General features: G+C 45.0%; 1 protein-coding gene and 1 long non-coding RNA gene across 2 annotated transcripts; one reads left to right on the top strand and one right to left on the bottom strand.

Moving 5' to 3' along the window:
* Positions 1-1,875: 1,875 nt before the first annotated feature.
* LOC141584643 (uncharacterized) lies at positions 1,876-10,477 on the bottom strand. The gene is made up of 3 exons (XR_012517815.1): positions 10,200-10,477; positions 9,267-9,449; positions 1,876-4,234 (listed from the first exon to the last, which is right to left on the bottom strand). It is a non-coding gene; the product is annotated as an uncharacterized LOC141584643 (long non-coding RNA).
* A 142-nt stretch (positions 10,478-10,619) lies between these two features.
* MESD (mesoderm development LRP chaperone) lies at positions 10,620-22,190 on the top strand. Its single transcript, XM_003921779.4, has 3 exons — positions 10,620-10,890; positions 19,329-19,561; positions 21,679-22,190. The coding sequence occupies exons 1-3, from the start codon at positions 10,669-10,671 to the stop codon at positions 21,935-21,937; spliced, it is 714 nt and encodes a 237-aa protein (XP_003921828.3). The 5' UTR covers positions 10,620-10,668; the 3' UTR covers positions 21,938-22,190.
* Positions 22,191-27,995: the final 5,805 nt, after the last annotated feature.

Genomic DNA, 27,995 nt, shown 5'->3' with positions numbered 1-27,995 from the left:
TTATTCGTCTCTATAATGGAATAATAGTGGCTGCTGTTAAGTGAATTAAATAAGACAGGCTTTGGAGGGAAACATTATTATTCCAGTTTTGCAGATAAGGAAACTGATGGTCAGCTGCTTGAAGTAACTTCCAAAGATCACAAGTCAGCAAATGGCAGTGACCCACGTCCACCCCCAGCTTCTTTTTTACCCGACCTTGTTCTTCAGGAAGTGGTTAAAACACCTGGGCTACTCCCAGCAAAATGGCCCGTTTGGCAGTCCCAAAACAGGTCCTCTAGGTGCCCAGCCCAACACACGCTGGGCGTGCTGAGCCAACAGAAATGTTTGTTCCTCTGTCCCTTCCTAGAACCCCGTGTCACCTTTCTCCAGCTAGTTACAAATGGTACTTTGAACTGGGATGACATTTCAGTTTATCGGCCAAACCCGAGTTCTGCGAATGAACTGTGAGACATGCTATTAATACATTAACCATGACCAGCAGGTTCAAACCTGGATGGATAGTCATGCTACTTAGAACTGAAAGTATCCTTAAATATCTTTGGAATCCAAAAATACAACAGTTGGATAAGTCAAGGTTTTTCCATGGTGACCCAGGAATTGCACCGTGGTCCTTCTAAGCTCCAAAAAACTTATGATGAGAGAGAAGCCAGACTCTTCTGTGCCTAGTTTATCCATGAGGCTGCTCTAAGACCAGGGGATTTTTTTTTTTCCCAAAGCCATTAGTGCCCATGGGGGGTCCCATTTTCCCTTCTACACATGCAGTCTGTTTTGATGTTTACGGAAACCCACCCCAGCAATGAGCTGTGTTACACACACACTGTCCCACTCTATTCATTAAGGTTTGGTTTCATTTTTCAAACTGATAGCATTGTTTTCTGGCCCTTCTCTGCTTCATTTTTCAGTTAGGGAAGCTCAATCTAAACTGATCCTCCCAGGTACCGCCCTCACCTTCCTTTAGGTTCACCTTTACTTTGTGCCATTTTTCATTCGCTCTGCGATCACCTGTCATGTGCTAGGCCCCAAAGTTACATAATAAGTAATATGAGGCCTCCGTTCTTAAAGATGAGAGTCCAGGGACGGCAATAGATTCAGGAGAAACAGAATTTCACTATCGGTACAGTGAGAGCACAGCGTCAAAAACTATACCAGAGAATACAACTACACAGATAGAATATTTGCAGGTAGGCAGGGCCATGTGGTTCTTTCTGACCAATGAAATGGAAGGGGAAAGCTATGTGGGTTACTTTCAGGCTGAGGCAATGAAAAGCCAATTGTAATTCTCCACTCTCTTACCCTCCTGTAACTACCACGGAGACTGCGTTCTAGTTGGTGGAGCCTCCATTAGTCTAAATAACCACGTGGAGCACACCGTCTTGATCTGTACTGGACATGTAATGTGAGCACAAAGTAAACTATTGGTGTGTTAAGCCACAGAAATGTGAGGGTTGTTTGTTGCTGTTGCATATTTTAGCCTAATTAGATTAAGAGGATGGCTTGTTGGTGTCTGCCCTTAGTCATTCTAGTAACGGCTTTTTCTTTAGAAAACCCCGGGGGCTGGGCGCAGTGGCTCAAGCCTGTAATCCCAGCACTTTGGGAGGCCGAGGCGGGTGGATCACGAGGTCAAGAGATCGAGACCATCCTGGTCAACATGGTGCAACCCCGTCTGTACTAAAAATACAAAAAATTAGCTGGGCGTGGTAGTGCGTGCCTGTAATCCCAGCTACTCAGGAGGCTGAGGCAGGAGAATTGCCTGAACCCAGGAGGTGGAGGTTGCGGTGAGCCGAGATCGCGCCATTGCACTCCAGCCTGGGTAACGAGAGCGAAACTCCGTCTCCAAAAAAAAAAAAAAAACACAAAACAAAACAAAAACCCACCTATTACTCCTTCTAACCCTCTCTTAAAACTAAAATAAATGGGAATCAAAAGTATTTGTCTTGATCTGGGCCCCAAATTCATATGTTAAAACTTAATCACCAGTGTGATGGTATTACACGGTGAGCTGTTGGGAAATGGTCAAGCCATGAGGTAGAGCACTCCTGAATGCGGTTGGTGACCTTATAAAAGAGTTATGAGAGAGCTGTTCGCCTCTTTTGCCCTTGCGTCATGGGAGGATGTGGTAACACAGAGGACACATCATCTATGAGGAATGGGCCCCTGCTGGAGCCTTGATCTTGGACTTCCCAGCTCTAGAGTTGCGAGCAATACATTTCTATTAGTTATGAATTACCCAGTCGAATGTATTTTGTTGTAGCAGCTCAAATGAACTAAGACAGTATTTTTTTTTAATGGATGTTGAGTGAGAGAAGAAAGCCGAATATGTGTGGCCTGAGGATTGGCTGGGGGAAGATAAATGGAGTGGATGAGAGGGAGCTGCTGAATGGCTTGGCCCCTGGAGAACACATTCTCAGCACTGGCTCAAGGCCCACACTGAATAGGCATTTGATGATAAGTGAACAAGGTGCAAAGACAGAACTGAGGATTTGGGCAGGAAAGGTGGCACTGACGGGCTGAGACAGGCAGGATTGGGGAAACCACCTTTTACCTTCTCTCACCTGTTTCAGAAGGTGCGTCCACCACTTGGACTTCAGGCAGGTATAAGAGAACAGGATAGGCACTGTCTTTTGTTTTTATTTTTTTATTTTATTTTTTTTGAGACGGAGTTTCGCTCTTGTTGCCCAGGCTGGAGTGCAATGGTGTGATCTCGGCTCACCGCAACCTCCGCCTCCCGGGTTCAGGCAATTCTCCTGCCTCAGCCTCCCGAGTAGCTGGGATTACAGGCACGCGCCACCATGCCCAGCTAAGTTTTTTTGTATTTTTAGTAGAGACGGGGTTTCACCATGTTGAGCAGGATGGTCTCAATCTCTTGACCTCGTGATCCACCGGCCTCGGCCTCCCAAAGTGCTGGGATTATAGGTGTGAGCCACCATGCCTGGCCCTGTTTTTATTTTTTAAATTGTGGTAAAATAACATAAAATCATCTTAACCATTTTTAAGTACATTATTGTGCAACCGTCACTATCCTCTGTCTCCAGAAATGTTTCATCTTCCCCAACTGGAACTCCATAGTCGTTAAATGACAGCTCCTCACTCCCCCTTCTTCCAGTCCCTGGCAACCACCATTCTACTTTCTCTATGAATTTGATGACTCTAGGTACCTCGTGTTAGTGGAATCATACAAGATTTGTTATTTTGTGCCTGGCTTATTTCACTTAACATAATGTCTTTAAGATTCATTGATATTGTAGCATACATGGGAATTTCCTTCCCTTTTTAACGGGTGAATAATATTCCATCGTAAGCACTCTGGATCTTTTCATTCTATCAAAAACTTACATATATATATTGTAGAGAGAAAGTCTCAGAGACACAGTCTCACTATGTTACCCAGACTGGTCTCACATTCCTGGACTCAAACAATCCTCCCACCTTTGCCTCCCAAAGTGCTGGGATAACAGGTGTGAGCCTGTCTGGCCACCCTGGCTTTTGATATCCAACTTTCACACTGTACCCGAGACTTTATGGACCAACAACCAAGCTGTATTTGGTCTGTTGTGCCACCTGGTGGTCACTAAGAGGCATTCTCTGCCCTAATTTTTTTTCTTGGGGAGCTGTGTCCCTCTGTTTTGCTTTTGTGCACACAAAAGGGCCAATTACATCTCAAGCTATCTTTCTTATCCAGCTTATACGTATGCAGACGTCACCCTTCATTATTTCCCTTTCAATATCTATTGTCAAAGAGGAATTTATATCTGGGAAGTGTATTCCTTTCCCTCCTTTCCCCAGATTCACTCATCGTCCTAGGTGATGCGTGACAGCGCCTGGTTCACCAGGGAGCAGGGTCACTGTTGAACAGGTCGCTCTCCTTACCTGGCATGTCCTCTTGCTCTCTGGTATACTTGGTTCCCATCCAGTAAGAACACCTGGGCAATACCTTATGCAACACTCCCGTATCCTCCCCAGCCTCACTTTCCACCCTCCCTTCCTCCCTCCCTCCATGCTTTCTCTCTGTTCACCTGAAGCTGGGTATGTGAGGAAGTCCTGTGTGCTGGACCAGTTATACCTTGGCAGGCACACCTGAGCACGCGGGTCCTGAAGTCGAGAAGATCTGGAATTTTCTGCAATAGTTTACCAGAGTACCCTCCATGGGGGCAAAGTTTGCTTACACAGATTAATTCTGTACTCTGCTTATCTACCAGCCAGTCGTCTTTGGATGTATTTTCCGTTTTCCAGCATCCTGGAGAAGAGAAAAACCAAATGCTACATTTCAGGCATCCTGGACTCTTAACATGAATCATGCCGGACCAAGTTTTGACATCTCTCATGGTACCGAGTAGTCAGTAACTACAAAGTGATTAGATATATGGGTGCCTCACAAGGAGGTTCCCTGATCTTTCAGACAGACCCAGATATTTGTCCCCACCTTGTACCTACTACGCTGCCCGTTCAGCTTCAGAGTGGTGTCAAGTACTTGTGACTGTTGGTGTAACTCTCTCCACAACACTGTCGTCTCTGTAAGGGCAGGGACTTGATCTGTTTTCTCTCCCCCACACGTAGTGCATTGAGTGTTTACGGCATTAATAAGTTAATGAATTATTTCATTTGTTAAGTCTGCACAAGAAAGGTACCCTTTTATTGAACTTTTATTTATCTGGCTGCTCACAACTTTTACTCGGTAATGGACAGAAAGTCACAGACGTGTGGAAGCACAGCAGGCCACAGTCTACGTCTGCTCATGACCTAACAGCTCATAGCTGTAACATCGAAGGGAAGGCCTGAGGCCTGTTTGCTTAGCGTGTGTGTTCACCTTATTTTTCTTACAGGTTGTTGGGGACAGTCTAGGGAGGTGATTCTTTAGAAACACACTGTGAATTTTCTTTTTTTTTTTTTTTTTTTTTTTGATACGGAGTTTCGCTCTTGTTACCCAGGCTGGAGTGCAATGGCGCGATCTCGGCTCACCGCAACCTCCGCCTCCTGGGTTCAAGCAATTCTCCTGCCTCAGCCTCCTGAGTAGCTGGGACTACAGACACGCGCCACCATGCCCAGCTAATTTTTTGTATTTTTAGTAGAGACGGGGTTTCACCACGTTGACCAGGATGGTCTCGATCTCTCGACCTCGTGATCCACCCGCCTTGGCCTCCCAAAGTGCTGGGATTACAGGCTTGAGCCACCGCGCCCGGCCTAAATTTTCTAAACATAACTGCATAGATCTGTGCTGCAAAGTATATGTAATTTTTTTCAGATGACTTTTTTCAAAAGTCCTACCTTCCTCGGAGATTCAGATCTCATCCCCAAATGTTCAAGGCTATTGCAGTATTGTAGATAATTTGAATTACGTGTATTATTCTGATAATTTCTATTGAAATTCGATTTTCCCCCTTACATCTTGGTTGAAAGAAGGCTATCAGTTCACATTTTGTAAGCAGCAGTATGTTTATATGCGTCACCCCTTTTAAAGCACAACTGGGTCAGGCGTGGCAGTTCGTGCCTATAATCTCAGCACTCTGGAAGGGCGAGGTGGGTGGATCTCTTGAGCCCAAAAGTCCTAGACTAGCCTGGGCAACATAATGAAAACCCATCTCTTAGGAAAAAAAAATGCAAAAATTAGCCAGGTGTGGTATGGGAGGCTGAGGTGGGAGGATCCCATGAACCTGGGAGGTGGAGGTTGCAGTGAGCCAGTATCACGTCACTGCACTCCAGCTTGGGTGACAGAGCAAGACCCTGTCTCAAAACAAACAAACAAAACCAAAATCACACCACAACTGAAGTATGTTAGATGTGAAAAAAAAAAAATAGAAGATACAGAGAAAAGGTTAAAATGTTTTAGAATCTCACTGCTTAGAGACAGCCATCTTTACAGATTTGCAGCTGTTTTCCTATACACAGATATATATCTGCATAATTTTAATAGTATTTAAAATCACTTAATAGTATAAAGTGAACATCTTTAGTAACAACAAATATATATCTATATTTAATGATTGCATATTATCCATTGTATGTGTGAACTACAGCTTGCAACTGTAAATGTGGATTTTACAATCAACTATTTTTGAAACACTTAGAATTGTTCTTGTCTTCTCCACTTACGGAGAGAGCTATAGGATTGTTACAATGGGTAAGTGAAGAAATACACGTAAAACATTCAGAAGAGTGCCTGTCACATAGTAAGTGCTCAATGTTATTATCATTACTATTATTTTCATTGTCCATGTTCTCAGAGTCAAGTTCTTGGAAGTGGAGTTGCTAATCAAATTATGCACTTGCTTGTGGGGATAGGCAGGAGGTTGATACATTTCACCTAATTTTCAAGCAGAAAACTCCATCTCTCAAGAAGTGAATGAGGCTTATTTCCTCAGCTTTGCCAACAGTGTATGCTGTCTGTATTTTTACCCAGTACCAACTGATAATTTAAAAATTATAACATGTTTGAATTTTCATTTTTTTGATACTAGGGAGATTCTCTGTTTTGTTTTTGCCATATGTGAATTGGCCATTTATATCTATTCTTTTGGGAATTGCCTATTCATGTCTTTGCCCATTTTTCATTTGGGTGTTCATTTTTTTCTTATTGATTTATAAGATATTTTTATATATTGCCATGATGCAGCTTGCCTCCCACTTTATTGTTTGCCTTTTAACTGTTTTTCATGGTGTTTGGGAAACATAAGTCTTTGTTTTGTTTTTTGAGATAGAGTCTCGCTCTGTTGCCCAGGCTGGAGTGCAATGGCACTATCTTGGCTCACTACAACCTCCACCTCCCAGGTTCAAGCGATTCTTCTGCCTCAATCTCCTGAGTAGCTGGGATTACAGGTGTACATCATGATACCCAGCTAATTTTTCTATTTTTAGTAGGACAGGGTTTCACTCTGTTGGCCAGGCTGGTCTCAAACTCCTGACCTCAGGTGATCTGTCTACCTCAGCCTCCCAAAGTGCTGGCATTATAGGCATGAGCCACCATACCCAGCCAGGAAAACACGAATTTTAATTATTATGTTTAACTCTGTGAGTATGCTCTTCTGCTCACAAATACTGGTGGTGACCAGGAATGGACACCTGCCCTAGACTGGACCAATCACACTCTCTACTGAAAATGTGAAATTGTAACAAAAGGCAACCAGTTGGTTGCTACCAATATTTAACAACTATAATGAATGATTCGTGTCTTTCTATTTAATTAAATTTTTTTTTTTTTTTTTAGACAGAGTTTCGCTCGTTACCCAGGCTGGAGTGCAATGGCGCAATCTCGGCTCACCGCAACCTCTGCCTCCTGGGTTCAGGCAATTCTCCCGCCTCAGCCTCCTGAGTACCTGGGATTACAGGCACGTGCCACCATGCCCAGCTAATTTTTTTGTATTTTTAGTAGAGACGGGGTTTCACCATGTTGACCAGGATGGTCTCGATCTCTTGACCTCATTATCCACCCGCCTCGGCCTCCCAAAGTGCTGGGATTACAGGCTTGAGCCACCACACCCGGCTAAATTTTTTAAGTGAGCAAATTTAGGGGCTTGCAAAACCCAGGAAATATGCAGTACCTCTGTTCTTACATTGGATTAAAAAGCAGCTAACGTGCAGAATGGTAAATATTCATTACCTCTATCACCGAATCCCCAGGTCCCTCCTCCTATGCCTTCCCATGAGTCAGTCATTAGAGGGTTAATGTTTGGCAAAACGGGGACTGCACCCATCAGCTCATGCACCTCATTTCTGATTAATTGGTAATTGTGCTATTTCCGTTTTTTAAATATTTTGAATATTACTCCTGCCTGCTTCCAAATAGTGCTAGAAAGTCTTGCTTCACCCTCCTCTGTTGTGGAATCATGCATACCAGAATGAGCTCAGGTTAAGACCCTAATTAGATCCGAGATTCAGCTTTATCATCCACAGTCAACTGAATCACTTACAGGTGGGATGAGTATTATTCCCAGAGCACTGAAGAGACTCGTGGCTTTACTTAGGCTATGACCACACAGTTTTTCACATCTGTCCTCTCCAGCCTGTACTGCACCACCTGGGACCTGGTACAGACTCTTGTCCCATCTGAGTGCTCCTGGCTCCAGACTTTTCAGTCCATTTTCCATGTGGCTCCCAATTTCACTCTCCTGAGTGCCTCACTGATTAACCTAGATCGTGCTGTGGTGGAAGAAGGACTCCACGGAAGACTGGACCTTGTTGTCCTGTACACCGTGGCTCAGATTCTTGCCTTGCCCCTGCACTAGCTGTGCAACCTCAGACAAATTGTGTAATTCTATAACCAGGATTTCCTCTTATTTTAAATGGGGACATTATCATTATCATCACATCATCCCTTTGGGCCCGGATCTCCTGTAATCTGCATGAAATTTACTGCATATTGTTTATCTGCTCTACCAGTCCAAAATTCCAAGAGTAAGACTCTCATTATATTCATTTTTGCATCAGTGCTTCACCTGATTCTTGGTTAACAGTAGGTTCTTAGTAAATAAAATCCCCCCTGGAGTTGAGTGGAATCAAGTTCTAAACACTAAGTTTCGAATGTCCAAATATTGAAAATGCAATTGATCCAGATGTTTTCACCTCAGTGGATTATATACTGAATTGATTTCCTCCTTAGAGAAAAAGTCAGTAGCCCTGAAACTTTCTACACATTTCCAACAATTTCTGTAAAACTTTCAATGATTTTATTCCAGATATTGTGGGCCAAGAATCCCAGCACTTTTGCCCCTTAGCTTTGAAGCTGGCAATATGAATTACCAGGGTGACTCCTCCCAACAGAGAGCACATGATGGGCTACAGCTGTGCATGTTTTTTAGTATGACTGCACCAGGATAGGGCTCCAAGCCACTGGGTGGAGCAATGTGCTCTGGGGAGAAAGCTCATGACATTTCCCCTATGATTTCACAAAAGAAAAGAAAAAAATCTTTTTCTTATGAGTTGTTTCTGCTCAATGTCAGTAGGAAAGGTCATAGCTTAGCAAATTTACATACAGATGCATGCATGAATATGTAGAATATCAGCCACTCCTACAGTGTGAGAAATTAAATTGCATTGGTCCTAAGCGTGAAGGGCAGGCGTAGTTGCCTACTCAACCTCCCCTTTATTCTTTCCCTTTTATAATAGAATCCTAATTTTATTTGAGTTGACAGTGTTACAGCTAGAAGACTATTTCTCAGCCTTCCTTGGAGAGCTACGTTCCAGCCAGTGAGATGTAAACAGAAATGTATGCAATGTTCAAGTAGGGTGCTTAAAGAAATTGACTCCATTTGAAAGGTGTGCTTGGTTGGGCCTACCTTCCTTCTCCCTTCCTCTGGTTGAATGTCATCTTGATGATTGGAGCTCCAGAAGCCATCCGGAAACTTGTGACCTTGATGGTGGAAGTCACAGGCCAATATGACAGGAGGATGAGGAAGAGGCTGAGTACCAGATGGCTGAGGAGCCACCATACCAGCCGTAAATTCAAGTTTCCACTGCTTCTGTGAAAGAAAAAAATCACAACAAAACCATCTATCTTGTTTAAGCCACTTTTACAAGTCAGTTTTCTTTTATATGTAGCCTACTAATCCTATCCAAACAAGGCTTGAATAAGGAGGTTTACTATAGCTTTTTGTAGTAATAGTGGAAAAATTGGCAGTGAATGCCCATCAATAGGAAAATAACTTAATATAACACCACCAAATAAAACTGTGTAGCACTATAAAGAACGAAAGGGTTTTTTTGTTTGTTTGTTTTAAAAGAGATGAGGACTTGCTTTATTCCCCAGTCTGGTCTCAAACTCCTGAACTCCAATTATCGTCCTACCTCAGCCTCCCAAAGCGCTGGGATTACAGGCGTGAGCCACTGTGCGGCCTTTTTTGTTTTGTTTTTTAAAGGTCTTCTTATGTAATTAAACGTTTTAAAGACATCAGCTGAAATCTGATTTCAGATTTGAAACAAGAAGAATCTCAAAGCATCTCTGGCCAGAATCTTTTTAAGAAACAAAAAGCAGTGTGATTCAGCCTTGAAAAGGATTCGTCAGAACCTACAGTATTAGGTTGAAATCAAAGAAAGGCAAGCTTTCTTTTTAATGAATAGTAATGATCTTTATGAAAAAAAAAACAAAAACAAAAAACTCTTCAAGTTTAGGAGACGACAAATCCTAAAATCTGATTGAACGGAATCCTCTCTAATGATGAGGAAAGAGTGGGCCCGACCTATTTATGCCGTTCTGAAAAAAGCTGCCCTACCTGCCACTAACTTCTTTTTAACTGGCTGTTCTCAAAGGAAACTGCAAGAGGCTGAGGATAAAGACATCCAGAAATGGGCTTTTCGAGAGCTGAGGCAGCCTCCAAAACTTCCATTTCCAATTCATTTCACAGGCGAGAAACCGCGGTCTCCAGGGACGCCGGTTACCAGTTCCTGGAGGCTCTGAAGGAACATCTGGACCTGGCCTGGGCGTTCTAGAGAAAAAGGTCGGCCTGAGACAGAAAATGAAAAAGAGCACGCGGGCGCCCGCCCAGCCGGACCGAGGAGAGACGCCTGTGGGCGGGGCCAAGAGGGCGGGGGCGGGGCTTCCGGAGGCGGGGCCGAGGAAATGGGACGGGGCGGGGCCCGGTAGGCTGGCGCGGGCGGAAGGCGGGGCCGCGGGGAGGCGGGGCGGGAGGCGGCCGGGGGCGGGGCCCGGGCGCCCGCGCAGGTCGGGTCGGCGCGGCAAACATGGCGGCCTCCAGCTGGGCGCGCAGGGCCGTGGTCTTGTTTTGTGCCGCTGAACTGCTGCTGCTGCTGCTGCTGCTGCTACCGCTACCACCGCCTGGGGCCTGCACGGCCGAAGGCTCGCCCGGGACGCCCGACGAGTCTACCCCACCTCCCCGGAAGAAGAAGAAGGATATTCGCGATTACAATGATGCAGACATGGCGCGTCTTCTGGAGCAGTGGGAGGTCCGCGGCGCGCGCGCACCCTCCCGGCTCTTCTTTCTCCCGGACCCTGTTCCCACTGACCCTTGACCCATTCCGTTTGGGGCCCTTTCTGACCCCTTAACCCCCTCTATTCATGCCTTGAATCCTTACTGACCCACTGAAGCCACTGCTGACCCTCCGTTCTTTCTCTGCCCTCCGCGCCCTGCTGACCCTCGCTCCAGCCCTCTTTCATTCCAGGGCCCTGTTCCCCGTCACTTCTCAAGCCACTCCAGTCATGGGTCAGCCCCTCTCTGTTCAGCCTCGCTCTCCTATCACGCTTCAGTGCCCTGGTTGTCTCTGCGCTGATCCTTGCAGTCAGCGAGCCCTGCAAACGGGGAGAGAGACCTTTCCCACTCTACTAAGGAACGTTTCTTTCATTTTCCTTTTGTTGTGGGGTGAGTGGGTGGGTGAGTGGGTTGCGGTGAAGATGATCTTCCTTGATGGTTATCTCAGCCGTCTTCTCAATCAGTAGAATTTAGACTTCCTATTTTGGTATATGTCCCTGCTGGGAATTTTGTGATTTTTGTGGGTGGATTTATTTTACTGGTGGGAGAAGTAGTAATGGCTAGTGGCTCTGTATCGTGGAACTCAACGCTGTTTGTTCAGAGGAGAGTAAGTTTTCTGGTTTGTCACTTGGATGCAGTGGCGTGTGCAGTTACAGGGAGTGTGTCATAAGCTTTTAAGGTAAAGATCACTGGCTGAAACCACATTGCTGCCTTTTCTCTTCCTAAGGTGCTTGTACTGTTCTTGTAGACTTGCACAGCTGTATAACCTTGGGCAGGTTATGTCTAGTTTCTAGGCCTCAGTTTCCTTATCTGCCACGTGAGGAGGTTTTACCGATTCCTAAGATTCCTTCCAACCCTGATGTTTTGTTATTTTGTGATTATCTCTGTGTGTGTTGGGGAAGGAGGGAAAGACTTTCAGATACAAGTTTAAAATACCCACCTGATGCATCTGACTAGAGGAATGCAGGCTTGCTTTATCAGCAGCTGAGGGAAAGATTGGGGTACATTTGAGTGTAGGGAGAACTTCCCCACTCACCGTCTCCCTTGCAATCTCCTTGTCTCTTTTTGGACTCCAGCAAATAAAGCCTTTTGATCTACCAGAGTGCTAACATCTCATGAAAAATCCTCCCCTGAACCTACTCAGACCCTGAGCTAGACGAAGAGGGTGCTGCAGAGATGAACAAGGACTACACTGGGAACAGTAGATTACAGGAGAGATGAGCAGGGACGGGCTTTGAAGCCCTACAAAACATATTATGTCATTTAATAATCCTTTTACCCCATCCATGAGGGAGGTACTTATCCCTGTTTTCTAAATGATAACATTAAGGGCACAAAGACGTTGAATACCTTGCGCCACATCACACAGCAATTGCTGAGTTTCACATTCTGTCACGGCTTTAGAGCCTGTTCTTTGAACCATTTTACCTGTACTGCCATACATGTTGCTGAACTGAAGTGCAAATGAAGGGTAGTGAGGAAGACGTGGATTAAGCTAGAAACTACAGGAGCGGAGGAGAAGAGAGAAATGTGAGAGCTTAGTATACTTTTTTTTTTTTTTTTTGAGATGGAGTTTCGCTCTTGTTACCCAGGCTGTAGTGCAATGGCGTGATCTCGGCTCACCGCAACCTCCGCCTCCTGGGTTCAGGCAATTCTCCTTCCTCAGTCTCCTGAGTAGCTGGGATTACAGGCACGCGCCGCCATGCCCAGCTAATTTTTTGTGTTTTTAGTAGAGACAGGGTTTCACCATGTTGACCAGGATGGTATCGATCTCTTGACCTCGTGATCCACCCACCTCGGCCTCCCAAAGTGCTGGGATTACAAGCTTGAGCCGCCACACCTGGCCCGGCTTTGTATACTTTTAACAGGACTTGATGGTTGATTTTTTTTTTTAAATTATTTTTTACAGAAACAGGGTCTCCTTATGTTGGCAGGGCTGTTTTTGCTTGGCCTTTGCGATCCTCCCACATTGGCCTCCCAAAGTGCTGGGATTACAGGTGTGAAGCACCATGCCTGGGTGGTTGATTGATTTTGTGACCAGCAGGGTGGCATAATGTAGTAAAAAGACAGATTAGCCAGGCGTGATGGCTCATGCCTGTAATCCCAGCACTTTACCAATTTGGCCAACATGGTGAAACCCCATCTCTACTAAAAATACAAAAAATGAGTTGGGCTTGGTGGCGGCCCCCCCGTAATCCCAGCTGCTGTGGAGGCTGAGGCACGAGAATCGCTTATACCCGGGAGGCAGAGGTTGCAGTGAGCCGAGATCATGCCACTGCATTCCAGCCTGGGCAACAGAGCAATACTCTGTCTCCAAAAAAAAAAAGGGACAGATTTTGAACTCAGCGTTACCCCCTCACTAGCTGCTTGATGTTAGTTTTATATATCTGTAAAGCCAGATAACGCCCTACTTTCCAGGGTGCCAGGTGGATTGTTAAATGAGCTAATGTTTGTAGACACTCTGCAGACATAAGCTCCCTTCCCCAGTAGCAGTGATTTTTATGTGGGAGAGCATATCCATCTCTGTGGGTGCTTTTTTATAGGAAGCAGTTGTTCCTCTGTGATGATCTCTAAATCCATACCCTCATTCCTTCCCCAGTAGTGTGAGAATCAGTGCTTCGGTGAGAGGCTGTGCCTCAGATGTGTGTAGAAAAGGTACGAATTCCTTCCATTGTGTTAGAACTAATTCTGAGTTTCAATTGGTGTAGAAAAGCCAGTGGTGGTTATTTCGTTTTACGTTAGGATAGCCAGGTATAATAGGAAGGGTTCGATGGAGGAATTTGGATCCAGAAATGTGGTTTGCACTTCTGCATGTGAATAAATACAGTAAATCATTTATCCTCTCCCAGTGTCATCTTCCTGGGATATTAAATGGAGGCCTAGTAGGATTGTTCTGCAGGTTAGAGATAATATATGTAGAATGCAGGCCGGGCGCAGTGGCTCAAGCCTGTAATCCCAGCACTTTGGGAGGCCAAGGCGGGTGGATCACGAGGTCAAGAGATCGAGACCATCCTGGTCAATATGGTGAAACCCCATCTCTACTAAAAAAAATACAAAAAATTAGCTGGGCATGGTGGCACGTCCCTGTAGTCCCAGCTACTCACGAGGCTGAGGCAGGAGAATTGCCTGAACACAGGAGGTGGAGGTTGCGGTGAGCCGAGATCGCGCCATTGCACTCCAGCCTGGGTAGCAAGAGCGAAACTCCATCTCAAAAAAAAAAAAAAAAAAAAAAAATATATATATATGTTTATATATATATGTGTGTGTGTGTGTATACATATATATATGTATGTGTGTGTAGAGTGCCTGGGACTAAGTAGTTACTCAATGGATAGCATTTAACTATTGATATTTAAACCATGAGAGGAAGAAGAGGATTTGCAGAAAGGGGAGCTCAGCTTTGTAGCTGTTGACTTTGACAAACAGTAATGAAGGAGTTATGAAGCCAGCTGAAAATGCAAGACTGGCCTGGAGGCAGGGCGAGGACTGGAGTTGGGACTGCCTGACTTGTCCCAGGCCCCACCTCTGCTTCAGGGTAAAGATTGGGTTGTTTTCAGCATAGACACACTGATCATAATAGGTTAGATTACCCAGACTGAGGGTAGAACTGGATAATTATGTGCATCTAGGGTACTTTTTTTTACGCCTCAGTTTTAATTAACGTATAATAATATATTTTTATGGGGTACAGAGTTGTATTTCTACACATGTATTCAATGTGTAACGAGCAATTCAGGGTAATGAGCGTGTCTGTCACCTGAAACATTCATCATTTCTTTCTGTTGGGAACATTTAAAATTCTCTCCTAGCTGTTTGAAAATATGCAATAAATTATTGTTGACTCTAGTCATCCTGCAATACTGTAGAGCACCATAATTTATTCTTCCTATCTGGTGTAATTTTGTATCCATTCACCATCCTCTCTCCCTATCTCCCCTGCCCTTCCCAGCCTCTAGTAACCACAGTTGTCATGTCTGCTTCGGTGAACGCAACTATTTTAGGTCCCACATAAGAATGAGAATGTGCAGTATTTGTCTTTCTGTGTCCGTCTTATTGCTCTTAACATAACGTCCTCCAGCTTCATTAGGGTACTATTTAGTAATCTTTTTTTTTTTTTTTTTTTTTCCTGTAACTGAAACACACACAGACATATAAGAATTCTGGGCTGGGCTTAGTGGCTTACTCCTATAATCTCGGCACTTTGGAAGACTGAGGCAGGTGGATCATTTGAGCTCAAGAGTGTGAGACCAGCCTGGGCAACATGATGAAACCTGTCTTTACCAAAAAAAAGATAATAATAATAATAATTAGCTGGGCCTGGTGGTGTGCGGTTGTGGTCCCAGCTACTCAGGACACTGAGATAGGAGGATCACTTGAGCCTGGCAGGCAGAGGTTGCAGTGAGCCACGATTGCACCAGCAGCACGGCACCCCAAACTAGGTGATAGAGTGAGACCCCATCTCAAAAAAACAAAACAAAACCACCACCATCACCACCAACAAAAAAACATGCTGCTTGGGACCTACTAAGTTAATTTCATGATTATTAGTGAAATTAGTCTGAAAAATACAAATATTCTGCTGGGCGTGGTGGTTCACGCTTGTAATCCAAGCCCTTTGGAGGCCAAGGCGGGTGGATCACCTGAGGTCGGGAGTTCAAGACCAGCCTGACCAACATGGTGAAACCCCATCTTGGAAAAAAAAAAAAGAATGAAAAATACAAATATTCTAGAGTATTGAACCAACTAGAAGTCTTGAAGTGTTTTAAAGAGACTATAACAGAGGTTATGGAGAATTAAGATAAAGACAGAAACAACCTGTGAATTTGGCAAGTAGGAGGTCCTTCGTGACTTTGAGAATGTAATTTCCATGCTGTGTTTGTGACTGGAGGCCAGATCACAGAGGGCTAAGGAGTCAGCAGTGTCGTAGCCAACAGACAGAGTACTGAGTACTGTCTGCCTTTAAGTCATTACATTCCCAAACAAACCTCAGGAGGGAGATGCTGTTATTACCCCCACCTTCCCATTATCGGTAGGGAAGGTTATTTTCAGATGGGCTAAGTAACTTGCCCAAGGCCACGTAAGTATGGAGCACATCCATCTGACAGCATAGCCCATGCTCCTGCCTGCAGGTCACCTGCAGTGGCTCTTTCAAAGCAAAATGAGGAAGAAACACGTCAGTTGAGAGGCGGAGTTTGAGAAGAAGGTTGGGATGTTACGTGTGGTTCTGGGACCTTGGAGATCACTTCGGTCTGCTTTTCATTTTGTAGACAAGGAAACAGGCCTGGAGGAGTCAGGAATTAATTGTAGGCAGGGTCACGCGACTAGTAATGCAGAACTGAAACCAGCTCCCAGGTCTGATGTCCGCATGGATCACCTTCAAGCACTGTGTAGAATTCTTTCCTTTTTACTTATTACTAAAATTATTTTTAATATAGTACATTATTAATGGTGTCTTAATAAGCCTTGGGCCTTTGAGATTGGTCAGAAGGACCAAATAAGAGTGACTTAGGGGCCTCTTTTTTTTTTCGAGACGGAGTTTCGCTCTTGTGACCCAGGCTGGAGTGCAATGGCGCGATCTCGGCTCACCGCAACCTCCGCCTCCTGGGTTCAGGCAATTCTCCTGCCTCAGCCTCCTGAGTAGCTGGGATTACAGGCACGTGCCACCATGCCCAGCTAATTTTTATATTTTTAGTAGAGACGGGGTTTCACCATGTTGACCAGAATGGTCTCGATCTCTTGACCTCGTGATCCACCCGCCTCGGCCTCCCAAAGTGCTGGGATTACAGGCTTGAGCCACCGCGCCCGGCCTTCTTCTTTTTTTTTTTTTTTTTTTTTTTTTTTTAGTAACAGCTTTACTAAGGAAGAGTTCACATGCCACAGGCAATTTACCCATGTGAAATGTATAAATGTATATTTTAGTTTTGGTATCTTCACAGAGTTGTACAGCCATCACCAAAATCAATTTTAGAACATTTTTATCACCCCCAAAAAAACCTTCAACCACTCCTCCCCTGTTTTCTCCCAACCCTCTAGGCCACCCCAGGCAATCACTAATCTACCTTCTGTCTCAACAAATTTATTTATTCTGGGCATTTCCTATAAATGGAATCAGAATCTGTAGTCTTTCATATCTGGCTTCTTTCGCTTAGCATAGTATTTTCAAGGGTTATCTGTGTTATAGCATGTATCAATCAGTACTTCATTTCTTTTTTTCTTTTTGCTTTTCATTTTTGGTAGGGATGGGGTCTTGATACGTTGCCCAGGCTGGTCTTAAACTCCTGGGCTCAGGTGATCTTCCAGCATTGGCCTCCTAAAGTGCTGAGGTTACAGGTGTGAGCAACCGTGCCCAGCCAGTTGTTCATTCTTTTGGTTACTGGCAGAACCTGGTTCTTTTAAAGATTTTTTATTTGTCAGTCTGTGTTCTATTTATTAGGTGCAGTGGCTCATGCTTGTAATCCCAGCACTTTGGGAGGCCGAGGTGGACAGATCACGAGGTCAGGAGATCGAGACCATCCTGGCAACATGGTGAAACCCCATCTCTACTAAAAATACAAAAATTAGCTGGATATGGTGGCACGTGCCTGTAATCCCAGCTGCTCAGGAGGCTGAGGCAGAAGAATCACTTGAAACCCGTAAGGCAGAGATTGTAGTGAGCTGAGATCATGCCACTGCACTCCAGCCTGGATGACAGAATGAGACTCTGTCTCAAAAAAAAAAAAAAAAAAGTTGCTGTTCTCTGTTAGTAATATATTCATTTGTTTTGATCAGTATGGGTTCAACATCTCATTTTGTTTGACAGGTTGTAAGTCAAACTATTATTTATTTTGATGTTGAGATTATTTTAAATTTGGCCCATGAGAGCTGCTTCAGGTTGGCCTCTGTGTCCTGTGGACATGCTCCACGATTCTTTGAGCACTTCACTACTTTGTAATGCAGGATTATTTTAGGCTCATCTTCTGTCTCCCTTCTGGCAAGCCTGTTCTCCAAGGAACCCAGTCTCTTTTAAATATGTTTATCCATTCATCTATCTATTTACTCATCTGCTAATCTGTGAAAAACCGTGAGTTTCTCCTAATGCCTTCATTTCCAGCCTCATACCACACGGCTCATTCCTCCCCCTTTCATATTTATAACTTCCTTCTCAGAAATTAAGAACCTGGCTCCCATTATCCTCAAAATGTTTACTCCTTTTCTCAGTCCTAGAGATCACATAAGATAGTTTCAGAATTGCTGGTCCATGCCGCTCCAGAAAGCAAACCTGCTAACTGGAATTGAATATTTTTGTACAATGCCTATTAAGTGAAATGAGTATACATGGAGTGCAGATTCTAAGCATACAGTGCAATGATGGAGTATTTCTTCTTTTCTTTCTTTTAAGACAGGGTCTCATTCTTTCTCCTAGGCTGGAGTGCAGTGGCCCGATTATAGCTTACTGCAGCCTTGATCTCCTGGGCTCAAGTGATTCTCCTGTTTCAGCCTCCTGAGTAGCTAGGACTACAGGCATCTGCCACCACACCAGACTAATTTTTTTCATCTTTTTTAAGAGATGGGATCTCACTCTGTTACCCAGGCTGTTCTCAGACTCCTGGGCGCGGGCAGTTCTCCCACCTCAGCCTGCTGAGGAGCTGGGACTGCAGGTGTGCTTCACTATGCCTGGCTACTTTTAAGTGTTTTTTTAGAGACAGAGTCTCACTGTGTTGCCTAGGCTGATCTCGAACTCCTGGCCTCAAGTGATCCTCTCACCTCAGACTCCCAAAGTGCAGGGATTGCAGGCTGAGCCACGGTGCTCGGCCTGCCATAAATTTTTATAGAAGGATGTGTCTGTGCAATCCACATCCCTGTCAAAATACGGAACATTTCCATCACCCCAGAAAAGTTATCTTGCGTCCATTCTCAGTTAATCCTACTTTGTGTCCCCTTCCACAGGCAACACTTCTAATTTCTGTCACCCTAGATTGGTTTTGCTCATTCTTGAATTTTAAATAAATGAGATTACATAGTCAATCTTATTTTGTGCCTGGCTTCTGTCACTTAACATTTTTGGGATTTGTTACATGTATCAGCATTTGTTCTTTATTTCTGTGAAGTATTTCGTTGTATTACCATACCAGAATGTGGCCATTTTTACCATAGCCTACCACGTTGGGTAGACTGTATGAGCGTTTAAAAGCTCTAGAAACCCACCACTTGGGGGCGCCCTGTGATTGGTAAGTTGGGGTGTGGGGAGTATATGCTGCCTGAAACTTAGACTATCTTGAAAGTTAAGAAGAGGAAGAAACCTCCCTAGTTGTCCTTTCTCTATTGTAATTTAAGTCATATACACGCACCTGACATCATATGCAGGTGTTTTTGCCTGTACCAGTTAAAAAGCAAGATTCTGATGCTAGGTTTGATGCTCTTCCCCCACCCTGATAGAAAGATGATGACATCGAAGAAGGAGATCTTCCAGAGCACAAGAGACCCTCGGCGCCTGTGGACTTCTCAAAGATCGACCCAAGCAAGCCTGAAAGCATACTGCAGATGACGAAGAAAGGGAAGACTCTCATGATGTTTGTCACCGTATCAGGAAGCCCCACTGAGAAGGAGACGGAGGAAATCACGAGCCTCTGGCAGGGCAGCCTTTTCAATGCGAACTATGATGTCCAGAGGTAAAGCACCAACAACAGCTGAGAAAAATCACAGGCTGTGCTGGGACTTTTCTTTATTATTATTAATTATGATGATAATGATTTTTTTTTTCTTTTGAGACGGAGTTTCGCTCTTGTTACCCAGGCTGGAGTGCAATGGTGCGATCTCGGCTCACCGCAACCTCTGCCTCCTGGGTTTAGGCAATTCTCCTGCCTCAGCCTCTTGAGTAGCTGGGATTACAGGCACGCACCACCATGCCCAGCTGATTTTTTGTATTTTTAGTAGAGACGGGGTTTCACCATGTTGACCAGGATGGTCTCGATCTCTTGACCTTGTGATCCACCTGCCTCGGGCTCCCAAAGTGCTGGGATTACAGGCTTGAGCCACCGCACCTGGTGATAATGATTTTTTGAGACAGAATTTCACTCTTGTCATCTAGACTGGAGTGCAGTGGCACGATCTCGGCTCACTGCAACCTCCATCTCCCTGATTCAAGCGATTCTCATGCCTCAGCCTCCTGAGTAGCTGGGACTACAGGTGCATGCCACCACACCTAGCTAATTTTGTATTTTTAGTAGAGATGGGGTTTCACCATGTTGGCCAGGCTGGTTTTGAACTCCTGACCTCAGCCTCCCCAAGTGCTCGGATTACAGGCTTGAGACACCACACCCAGCCATGTGCTGGGGCTTTTCCTGAGGCTCTAACAAAGTGTCTGTTCTGGTAGTATTTCCCAAGGATCTCAGCCTTCCTTTCTAGGTTTTATTTTAAATTTATTTATCTGTCTAGTTTTTTTAATATAAAAAAGAGCATTTATTATTGGTCAAAACAATTACGTTTGTTTTTATTTTTTGTTGAGGTGAGGTCTCACTATGTTTCCCAGGCTGGTCTTGAATTCCTGACCTCAAGCAGTCCTTGCACCTCAACCTCCCAAAGTGCTAGGATTACTGGCATGGTCCACCACGCCTGGTGTGTGTGTGTGTGTGTGTGTGTTTTAACATCTCAGTCAATCCTAAATTTTTATTTATTTTTGTATCTTTAGCTTTCATTTCATTTGAACAGAAGGGTGGATAGCATAACTTAGCCTCTTTGTGGGACAAACTCGTTAATAGTTTGACAGTTTGCTTCTTCTAGAAGTTTCTGCTCGGTAGACAGTGCTTTTGTGTACAGCTACGTTCACACATAAAGCTCGGACCATGCTGTTAACAGATAACTAATTGAATATGAAAAGGCTCAGTTTTCACAGCTCAGTATTGTCCTGAGGTATAATTTTAAGAAATCTGCTGCATTTTCCTCAAAAACAGTTCTGAAATTTGGGGTCTGCAAATATTTTAGTTTAGGAAATATAAAAGTAATAACAAGAAATGGGAGGAATACTTAGTGTCTGGCTAGCAGAATGCTTTCAGTTAGCTTAAATGGACACCTAGAGAGAAGAAATAAATGTCTTGATGATGTCTGCCCCGGACGCCCCACTGGTCTCTGTGGTGTGGTGGGAGTGTTTTAAACTGAAGGGGGAACATAGAGTGTAGTCTTCAAGGAACAGAAGAATTATGTCCACTGGCTCCACCCAGGCCTCATTCTGTTCCGCTTTGTTCCTTAGGACCTTTCAGGTGTGGATGGGCTGGGCTGCTTGTCGGTAGCTCTGGGGCTAGGATTTCTGTCCAATAGCCAAGTGTCATCTTGAGCCCTTCACAGCCTCTTATTGTGACCCACTCTAAGCCATTGGTTTTCCGCCTTTATCAGCAGAAGTCTTTTGTCCCATAAGATTATAACTGAACACTCTAGAATATAGAACTGATACAGATCAGATTGAAGCTGCCTCTTTGTCTCCCCAGCCCGAGACCCTGAGCTATCTCTACAGTGTCCTACGGAGGGTTTCCAAATGCTCGCTCGTAACATGGGCATCCCTTTATACCACAAAGGAACATCCAGTGTCTGCTTCTGTTTTGATCTGAGCTGGGTGTTTAATAGTTCAGCAAGCTAGTATTTTCATACATGAGACATCAGTCTGGAGAATCCAATTTTTCGTTCCATAGTCATGTAGAATTTGAAATGAACTTGGTAAGTGCCAGAGAATTGCTCTGACCCATTAGCACTTACTAGTATGTGCTGACTGTATGATTGCATCTCTCTGCCCAAGGTTCATTGTGGGATCAGACCGTGCTATCTTCATGCTTCGTGATGGGAGCTACGCCTGGGAGATCAAGGACTTCTTGGTCAGTCAAGACAGGTGTGCTGATGTAACTCTGGAGGGCCAGGTGTACCCTGGCAAAGGAGGAGGAAGCAAAGAGAAAAATAAGACAAAGCAAGACAAGGGCAAAAAGAAGAAGGAAGGCGATCTGAAATCTCGGGCTTCCAAGGAGGACAGTCGAGCTGGGAATAAAAGAGAAGAGCTGTGATGGGGCAGCAGTGGCGTGCTGGGGAGAGACATGGACATGGAGGGCTCCTGGCCCAGCTCGTGGGGTGGGAGTGGTCTCAGGAAACTGCACACCAGATGACATTCTAGTTTCTTCTAGAAAGGGTCTACCACGTGACCCGTTTGTGGTCAAAGAATTACTGTTTAATAGGTTTCAAGTGAGAAGACAGACGTTTTCTAATTAATATTGCGCACTGACCAATTCATGTCTACTATAAAATCACCTTACATGGAAATGCGACTGTGTGGCTTTTTCCCGTTCACACTTGGTGAGTCATCGACTCTGCTGAGATTCCACTCCCCTCCCAGCACCTGCTCTGATTGGGCGTCCGTGTTTTTTATTTTCTGTCAACCAAAAGGATAGCAAATTCTGATGAGAGAAGACTTTAAAACTCTTAATTGAATCAAACTCTTCATGCCATATACATCATTTTCATTATGGTAAAGGTAAAATGTGCTTTGTGAACTCAGATATCTAAATATGTAGCCAGGAAGCCAGGGTGTATAAATCCAAAACTCGTGCAAGAAATGCAGAGAACGAAAAATCCGGTACTGGAAATCTTAAGTGGTTTTGAATTTCTTTGACTTGAATCGTACTTGTCAGTAACAGAGAACTCTTGGTGTCCGTCGGGTTTTATGTGGTCTGTAAAGCTAGGGGTTCTGTTTTGTTTCCTGACTTACGAAAGTACTGCGGGTGTCAGGGGGTCAGATGTTCCGTTTAATGAAACAATTTTAAAGGCTGTGAGTAGGGAGTCCTTTGCAGAGTGCGACAGAAGACTCAATAACCTCATTTATTTCTAAACAGTTTTCTTTGATCAAGTGCCTAAATCTGTGCTTTTGTACGGAGTAACATGACGTGGTGCCGTTAATGTCTGATTTTGCCGTTCATATGTTAGAGCCTACTCTGAATAAGAGTTAGAACATTGATATACAGATGTCATTTCTAAGAACTAAAATTCTTTGGAAAAAAACCCTCAATTGTGATTTGAAGAAATTAAAAATAGCACATTACATGGTTAGAAAATGTCAGTGTTAAAGGACGGTTCGAAGTGAAAAGTGTATCCCTCTTTTGCTGCCCGTAGCTTGTCCCGGTGGAAGCTGCTGCTAACAGTTTGTCCCCGTCCAACCCCCCAACCCACCCGCCCAAAATGGTACATTTACCAGCTCACGGTGACGCGTTCTTGTTTTGGCCCATAGCATCTGTTTCCCCTCATTTTGGTAGCTTCTCACATGTCCCTCGAAAGAACCACCCTCTCTGCATTCTCAGTTCTCTGCTTTGGGTGGGACATTTGCCCTCAGTCCCCGCCCCCTCCAGACCATGCCCACTCCAGGATGAAGCCTGCGTGATCTACGACACTAGGGTACTGGGCCCTGAAAGAGGCGTTTCTTGTTTCCCCTCCATTTCGAACCTGGAGCTGGAGCTGCTGTAGGTGCTGTCCACAGAGCGGAGAGCTGTTCGAGAGTGGGGCCAACCCAGGCAGGGGGGAGAGGGCACCACACCCTGGTGGCATAAATCAGTCCCTGAATCCTGTCGTGGCCGGAACAAGCCCTGTCCATGGGCTTTCTCTGTTTAACTTAGGGCAATTGATGGAGTTACTGGCCTGCGAAGCCATAATGGCCCTGTGTAAAGCAGCTGTTTTGATAACTGCTTTAATTAAGTGAAAGGTAGCAGAGCTCTCACTCTGCCCTGTACCTCGTGTTTCCAGTTAGGAGCCTTTCCGTGTCAGAATGTGTGGCTCTGTCTCACTGTTTCCTATGCAGTGGGCCCCCGCATCAACCTGTATTTGCGTGTCTGTCATGTGCTAGGTACTGCAAGGTGCCAGGGCAGTGTAGCTACAGCCTCCGCTATTGTAAAACTCGGTGATTGGTGAGGGAAGACACATGTCAGTAACGTACAATGGCGACTGTTAGAAGTAGGAAATGGGCAGGGTCGGGGGGCGGGGGTGGAATCTTCCCTGACCGGGTCGGGACGGGCCAGCGGCTCTGAGGGCAGGAGGAGGAGAGGAGAAATAGAGTAAGGCAGAGGACACAGTCTGAGCAAAGACCCTGTGGCTCTAAGTGGCAGAGGGAGAGGCTACAGGAAGGCTAGTGGGGAGGCTGGGGTCCAGTGCAGGATCAGGCTGAAGGAGCGGAGTGTATGGAGGTTTATGGGAATTTGGGACGCCCTGATGAGTTTTAACTGTGATGGGATGGATGTGAAAGACAGTCCAAGTTGCACTGGTTGCATGGGAGAAGGGATGAGAAGAGGACCCTAGCAGGTGTGAGCCGTGAGCTGGGAGGTGCTGGAGAGTGCCGGCCATAGCTGACGGTGTCCCGGATCAGCGGGGAGGCGGTGAGGTCTGAACCACTGTTTCACCGCATGGTCCCTGCTGGTGAACACCGGAGTGTTCAGAGTATTTGCTGGTATATTCAAGGCTGCAGTGGACCTTTTCCTACAGAATGCTTTGGTAAGTTTTTGTTTATATCTGAAAGGTAAATTCCTAGCAGTGGAATTATTAGAACACACAGAATTTGGCATTTTGGTGTGTATTGCCGAATTGCCCTCCCAAGTGGTTTAGTCAGCTTACCCTTGCCAGCAATAGAGCTATCCTTGCCTGCCGTGGGCATCATATTTGCCAGTTTAATAGATTGTAAGCCCATATCTTACTGGTTACCATGAAGCCACCATACTGGAGAGGCTGTGTACCGAGTTCCACGTGGAGAGAGGGATGCCCAGGGATCCCACCTACTCCAACCCAGCTTCAGGAGTCTTCCCAGCCCGGGCACAGACATGTGGGTAAGATGTAAACATTTCCAGCCCCAGCCTTCAAGCCATCCCACTTGACACTGAGGGGTCAACAGAAGCTGAGCCGAGAAACAGTCTTCCCAGTCTGCAGATTCATGAGCAAAAGAAACGCTGGGCCAGGCACGGTGGCTCATGCCTGTGACCCCAGCACTTTGGGAGGCCAAGGTGGGTGGATCACTTGAAGTCAAGAGTTTGAGACCAGCCTGGCCAACCTGGTGAAACCCCGTCTCTACTAAAAATACAAAAATTAGCCACGTGTGGTGGCAGACACCTGTAATCCCAGCTACTTGGGAGGGTGAAGCAGGAGACTCGCTTGAACTCAGGAAGGGGAGGTTGCAGTGAGCTGAGATCATGCGCCCGCACTCCTGCCTGGGTGGTGGAGTGAGACTCTGTCTCAAAAAATACAAAAAATTGTTTTAAAATAAATGCCGGCCAGGCGCAGTGGCTCAAGCCTGTAACCCCAGCACTTTGGGAGGCCGAGGTGGGTGGATCACGAGGTCAAGAGATCGAGACCATCCTGGTCAACATGGTGAAACCCCGTCTCTACTAAAAATACAAAAATCAGCTGGGCATGGTGGTGTGTGCCTGTAATCCCAGCTATTCAGGAGGCTGAAGCAGGAGAATTGCCTGAACCCAGGAGGCGGAGGTTGCGGTGAGCCGAGATCGCGCCATTGCACTCCAGCCTGGGTAACGAGCGAAACTCCATCTCAAAAAAAAAAAAAAAAAGAGAAAGAAATGCCATTTGTTTTTTGTTTTTGAGACAGGGTCTCTCATTCTTACCTGCACCGGAGTGCAGTAGGGTCACTACTCCCTGCAGTCTCGACTTCCGGCTCAAATCAATCCTCTCCCACCACAGCCTCCCAAGTAGCTGGGAGAAATGTCATGCTTTTAACGAATTTGTCTTGTCATGTTTTAATATCTAGTGATCTAATACATTTGGATGATATCTTTTGATTATCAGCTATGAAGCCTTGAAACTGTTCGATAGACACACGTTCTCCTTCATCCTCAGGCTTTCTGGTTTTGCTGGCGCTGCTGTGGCTTTTGTACTTCCAGTGCTTTCCTTTATACTGTTAAACCTCTTTCTTTAAATTAAACATCTTAGTATGCATTAACCACTGGGCAAGGGAAAGGAACCCACAAACTTTTTCCTGTGTCCCTGATTATCGTTTAATAGTGTTTGTACACTGACAGATGCATAATACCCACCTGCTGCACCCACGATGTCCACGTTTATGCTGGACAACAGCATGCAGGTAGGACATTTCCAAGCCTTGCTTTTCCCCCCTCGAGTTTTTTGTTTATGTTGTTTGTTTGTTTATTATTTATTTATTTATTTATTTTTGAGACAGAGTTTTGCTCCTGTTACCCAGGCTGGAGTTCAATGGCGCGATCTCGGCTCACTGCAACCTCCGCCTCCCAGGTTTAGGCAATTCTCCTGCCTCAGCCTCCTGAGTAGCTGGGATTACAGGCACGCGCCACCATGCCCAGCTAATGTTTTGTATTTTTAGTAGAGACGGGGTTTCACCATGTTGACCAGGATGGTCTCGATCTCTTGACCTTGTGATCCACCTGCCTTGGCCTCCCAAAGTGCTGGGATTACAGGCGTGATTTTGTTTTGTTTTTTAAGAGACAGGGTCTCTTGCTTTCTTACCCAGGCTAGAGTGCAGTGGTGTGTTCATAGCTCACTGCGGCCTCACATGCCTGGATTCAAGCCCTCCTCTTGCCTCAGCCTCTCGAGTAGCTAGGACTACAGGTGTATACCACTTTGCCTGGCTAGTTTTTTCTCCTCTTTTTTATCCTTAAGCAGTCCTCCTGCCTCAGCCTCCGATTCACTGGTATGAAGTTGTGAGTCACCATGCCCAGCCCTGCCCTTCAGCACTTCCCACATATGGCCCCATTGGAGAGCTGTGAGGCCACCCCACCTGTCCCTTAGAAGTGACTGCTTTTTCTCTGTTTTCTTTTTAAATTTATTTTTATGTTTGTTTGTTTTGGGGGATTTTGTAACATTTAAAACATTTTTTCCTTTATGACAGCTTTTTCTCAGACTCCTTAGGGATTCTTCATTCTTTTTTTAATTGAAAAATTTAAAAAATTTAGAATAATTTTTAAAAATTAATAGCATTCACCTCCTTTTTAGTTATGCAACTGATTCTTAACATTTAGTAATTTTTCTAGGAAAAGTCTTAGTGTTGAGTTTCTTTCTGAATCTTTTTATTTTATTTTAATTTAATTTAATTTAATTTTTTTATTACCTAGGCTAGAGTGCAATGGCACGATCTCGGCTCACGGCAACCTCCGCCTCCTGGGTTGGATGGTCTCAGTCCCTTGACCTCGTGATCCACCCCCCTCGGCCTCCCAAAGTGCTGGGATTACAGGCGTGAGCCATCACGCCCGGCCCTATTTTTATTTTATTTTTTAAATAAAGACAGGGTTTCACCATGTTGGTCAGGCTGGTCTTGAACTCCCGACCTCAAGTGATCCGCCTGCCTTGGCCTCCAAAGTCTTGGATTACAGGCGTGAGCCACCATGCCCGGCCTGAATCTTTTTTTTTAATCCTTCTAGAACATGGTGTGTAATTTCTAATTGCAGATTCAACTCCCCCCTCCCCCGTTATTTTGGAAACATTGTGTCTTCTTCTGTTTAGTTTTGTGTTGGCATCTTGGGTATCATTTTATTTATTTATTTTTTAGCTCTGAGATGGAGTTTTGCTCTTGTTGCCCAGGCTGGAGTGCAATGGTGTGCTCTCAGCTCCTCTGCCTTCCAGGTTCAAGCAATTCTTCTGCTTCAGCCTCCCAAGTAGCTGGGAGTACAGCATGCACCACCATGCCTGGTAATTTTGTATTTTTAGTAGAGATGGGGTTTCTCCATGTTGGTCACGGTGGTCTTGAACTCCCGACCTCGGGTGATTCTCCCACCTTGGCCTCCCAAAGTGCTGGGATTACTGGCGTGAGCCACCACCCCTGGCGTACATTTTATATTTTTACATATTCCATTTTTATCTCATGATAAAATAATGAGATAAAAAAAGTTTGGGCTGTTTTTATTAAAATTCATGTTTTTACTAACTTCTGTCACTCAAAAAATTCAAATAGAGAATCTTCATCTTGGGTTATGTTTTCCCCCAGGATTGTCTATTTTTTTTTTTTTTTTTTTTTTTTTTTGAGACGGAGTTTCTCTCTTGTTACGAAGGCTGGAGTGCAATGGCGCGATCTCGGCTCACCGCAACCTCCGCCTCCTGGGTTCAGGCAATTCT

This window comes from Saimiri boliviensis, chromosome 5 (assembly GCF_048565385.1).
Source record: "Saimiri boliviensis isolate mSaiBol1 chromosome 5, mSaiBol1.pri, whole genome shotgun sequence".
Taxonomy (NCBI): domain Eukaryota; kingdom Metazoa; phylum Chordata; class Mammalia; order Primates; family Cebidae; genus Saimiri; species Saimiri boliviensis.
The sequence above is the reverse complement of the archived record's forward strand: the minus strand, read 5'-3'. Positions and strand labels throughout refer to the sequence as shown.

What these genes read in the sequence shown, in the direction of transcription:
- MESD (XM_003921779.4), top strand. Translation starts at nt 10,669, where the DNA reads ATGGCGGCCTCCAGCTGGGCGCGCAGGGCCGTGGTCTTGTTTTGTGCC. An exon ending in GTCTTCTGGAGCAGTGGGAG is followed by an intron (nt 10,891 to 19,328) that starts GTCCGCGGCGCG and finishes CCACCCTGATAG; the next exon opens with AAAGATGATGACATCGAAGA. An exon ending in GCGAACTATGATGTCCAGAG is followed by an intron (nt 19,562 to 21,678) that starts GTAAAGCACCAA and finishes TCTCTGCCCAAG; the next exon opens with GTTCATTGTGGGATCAGACC.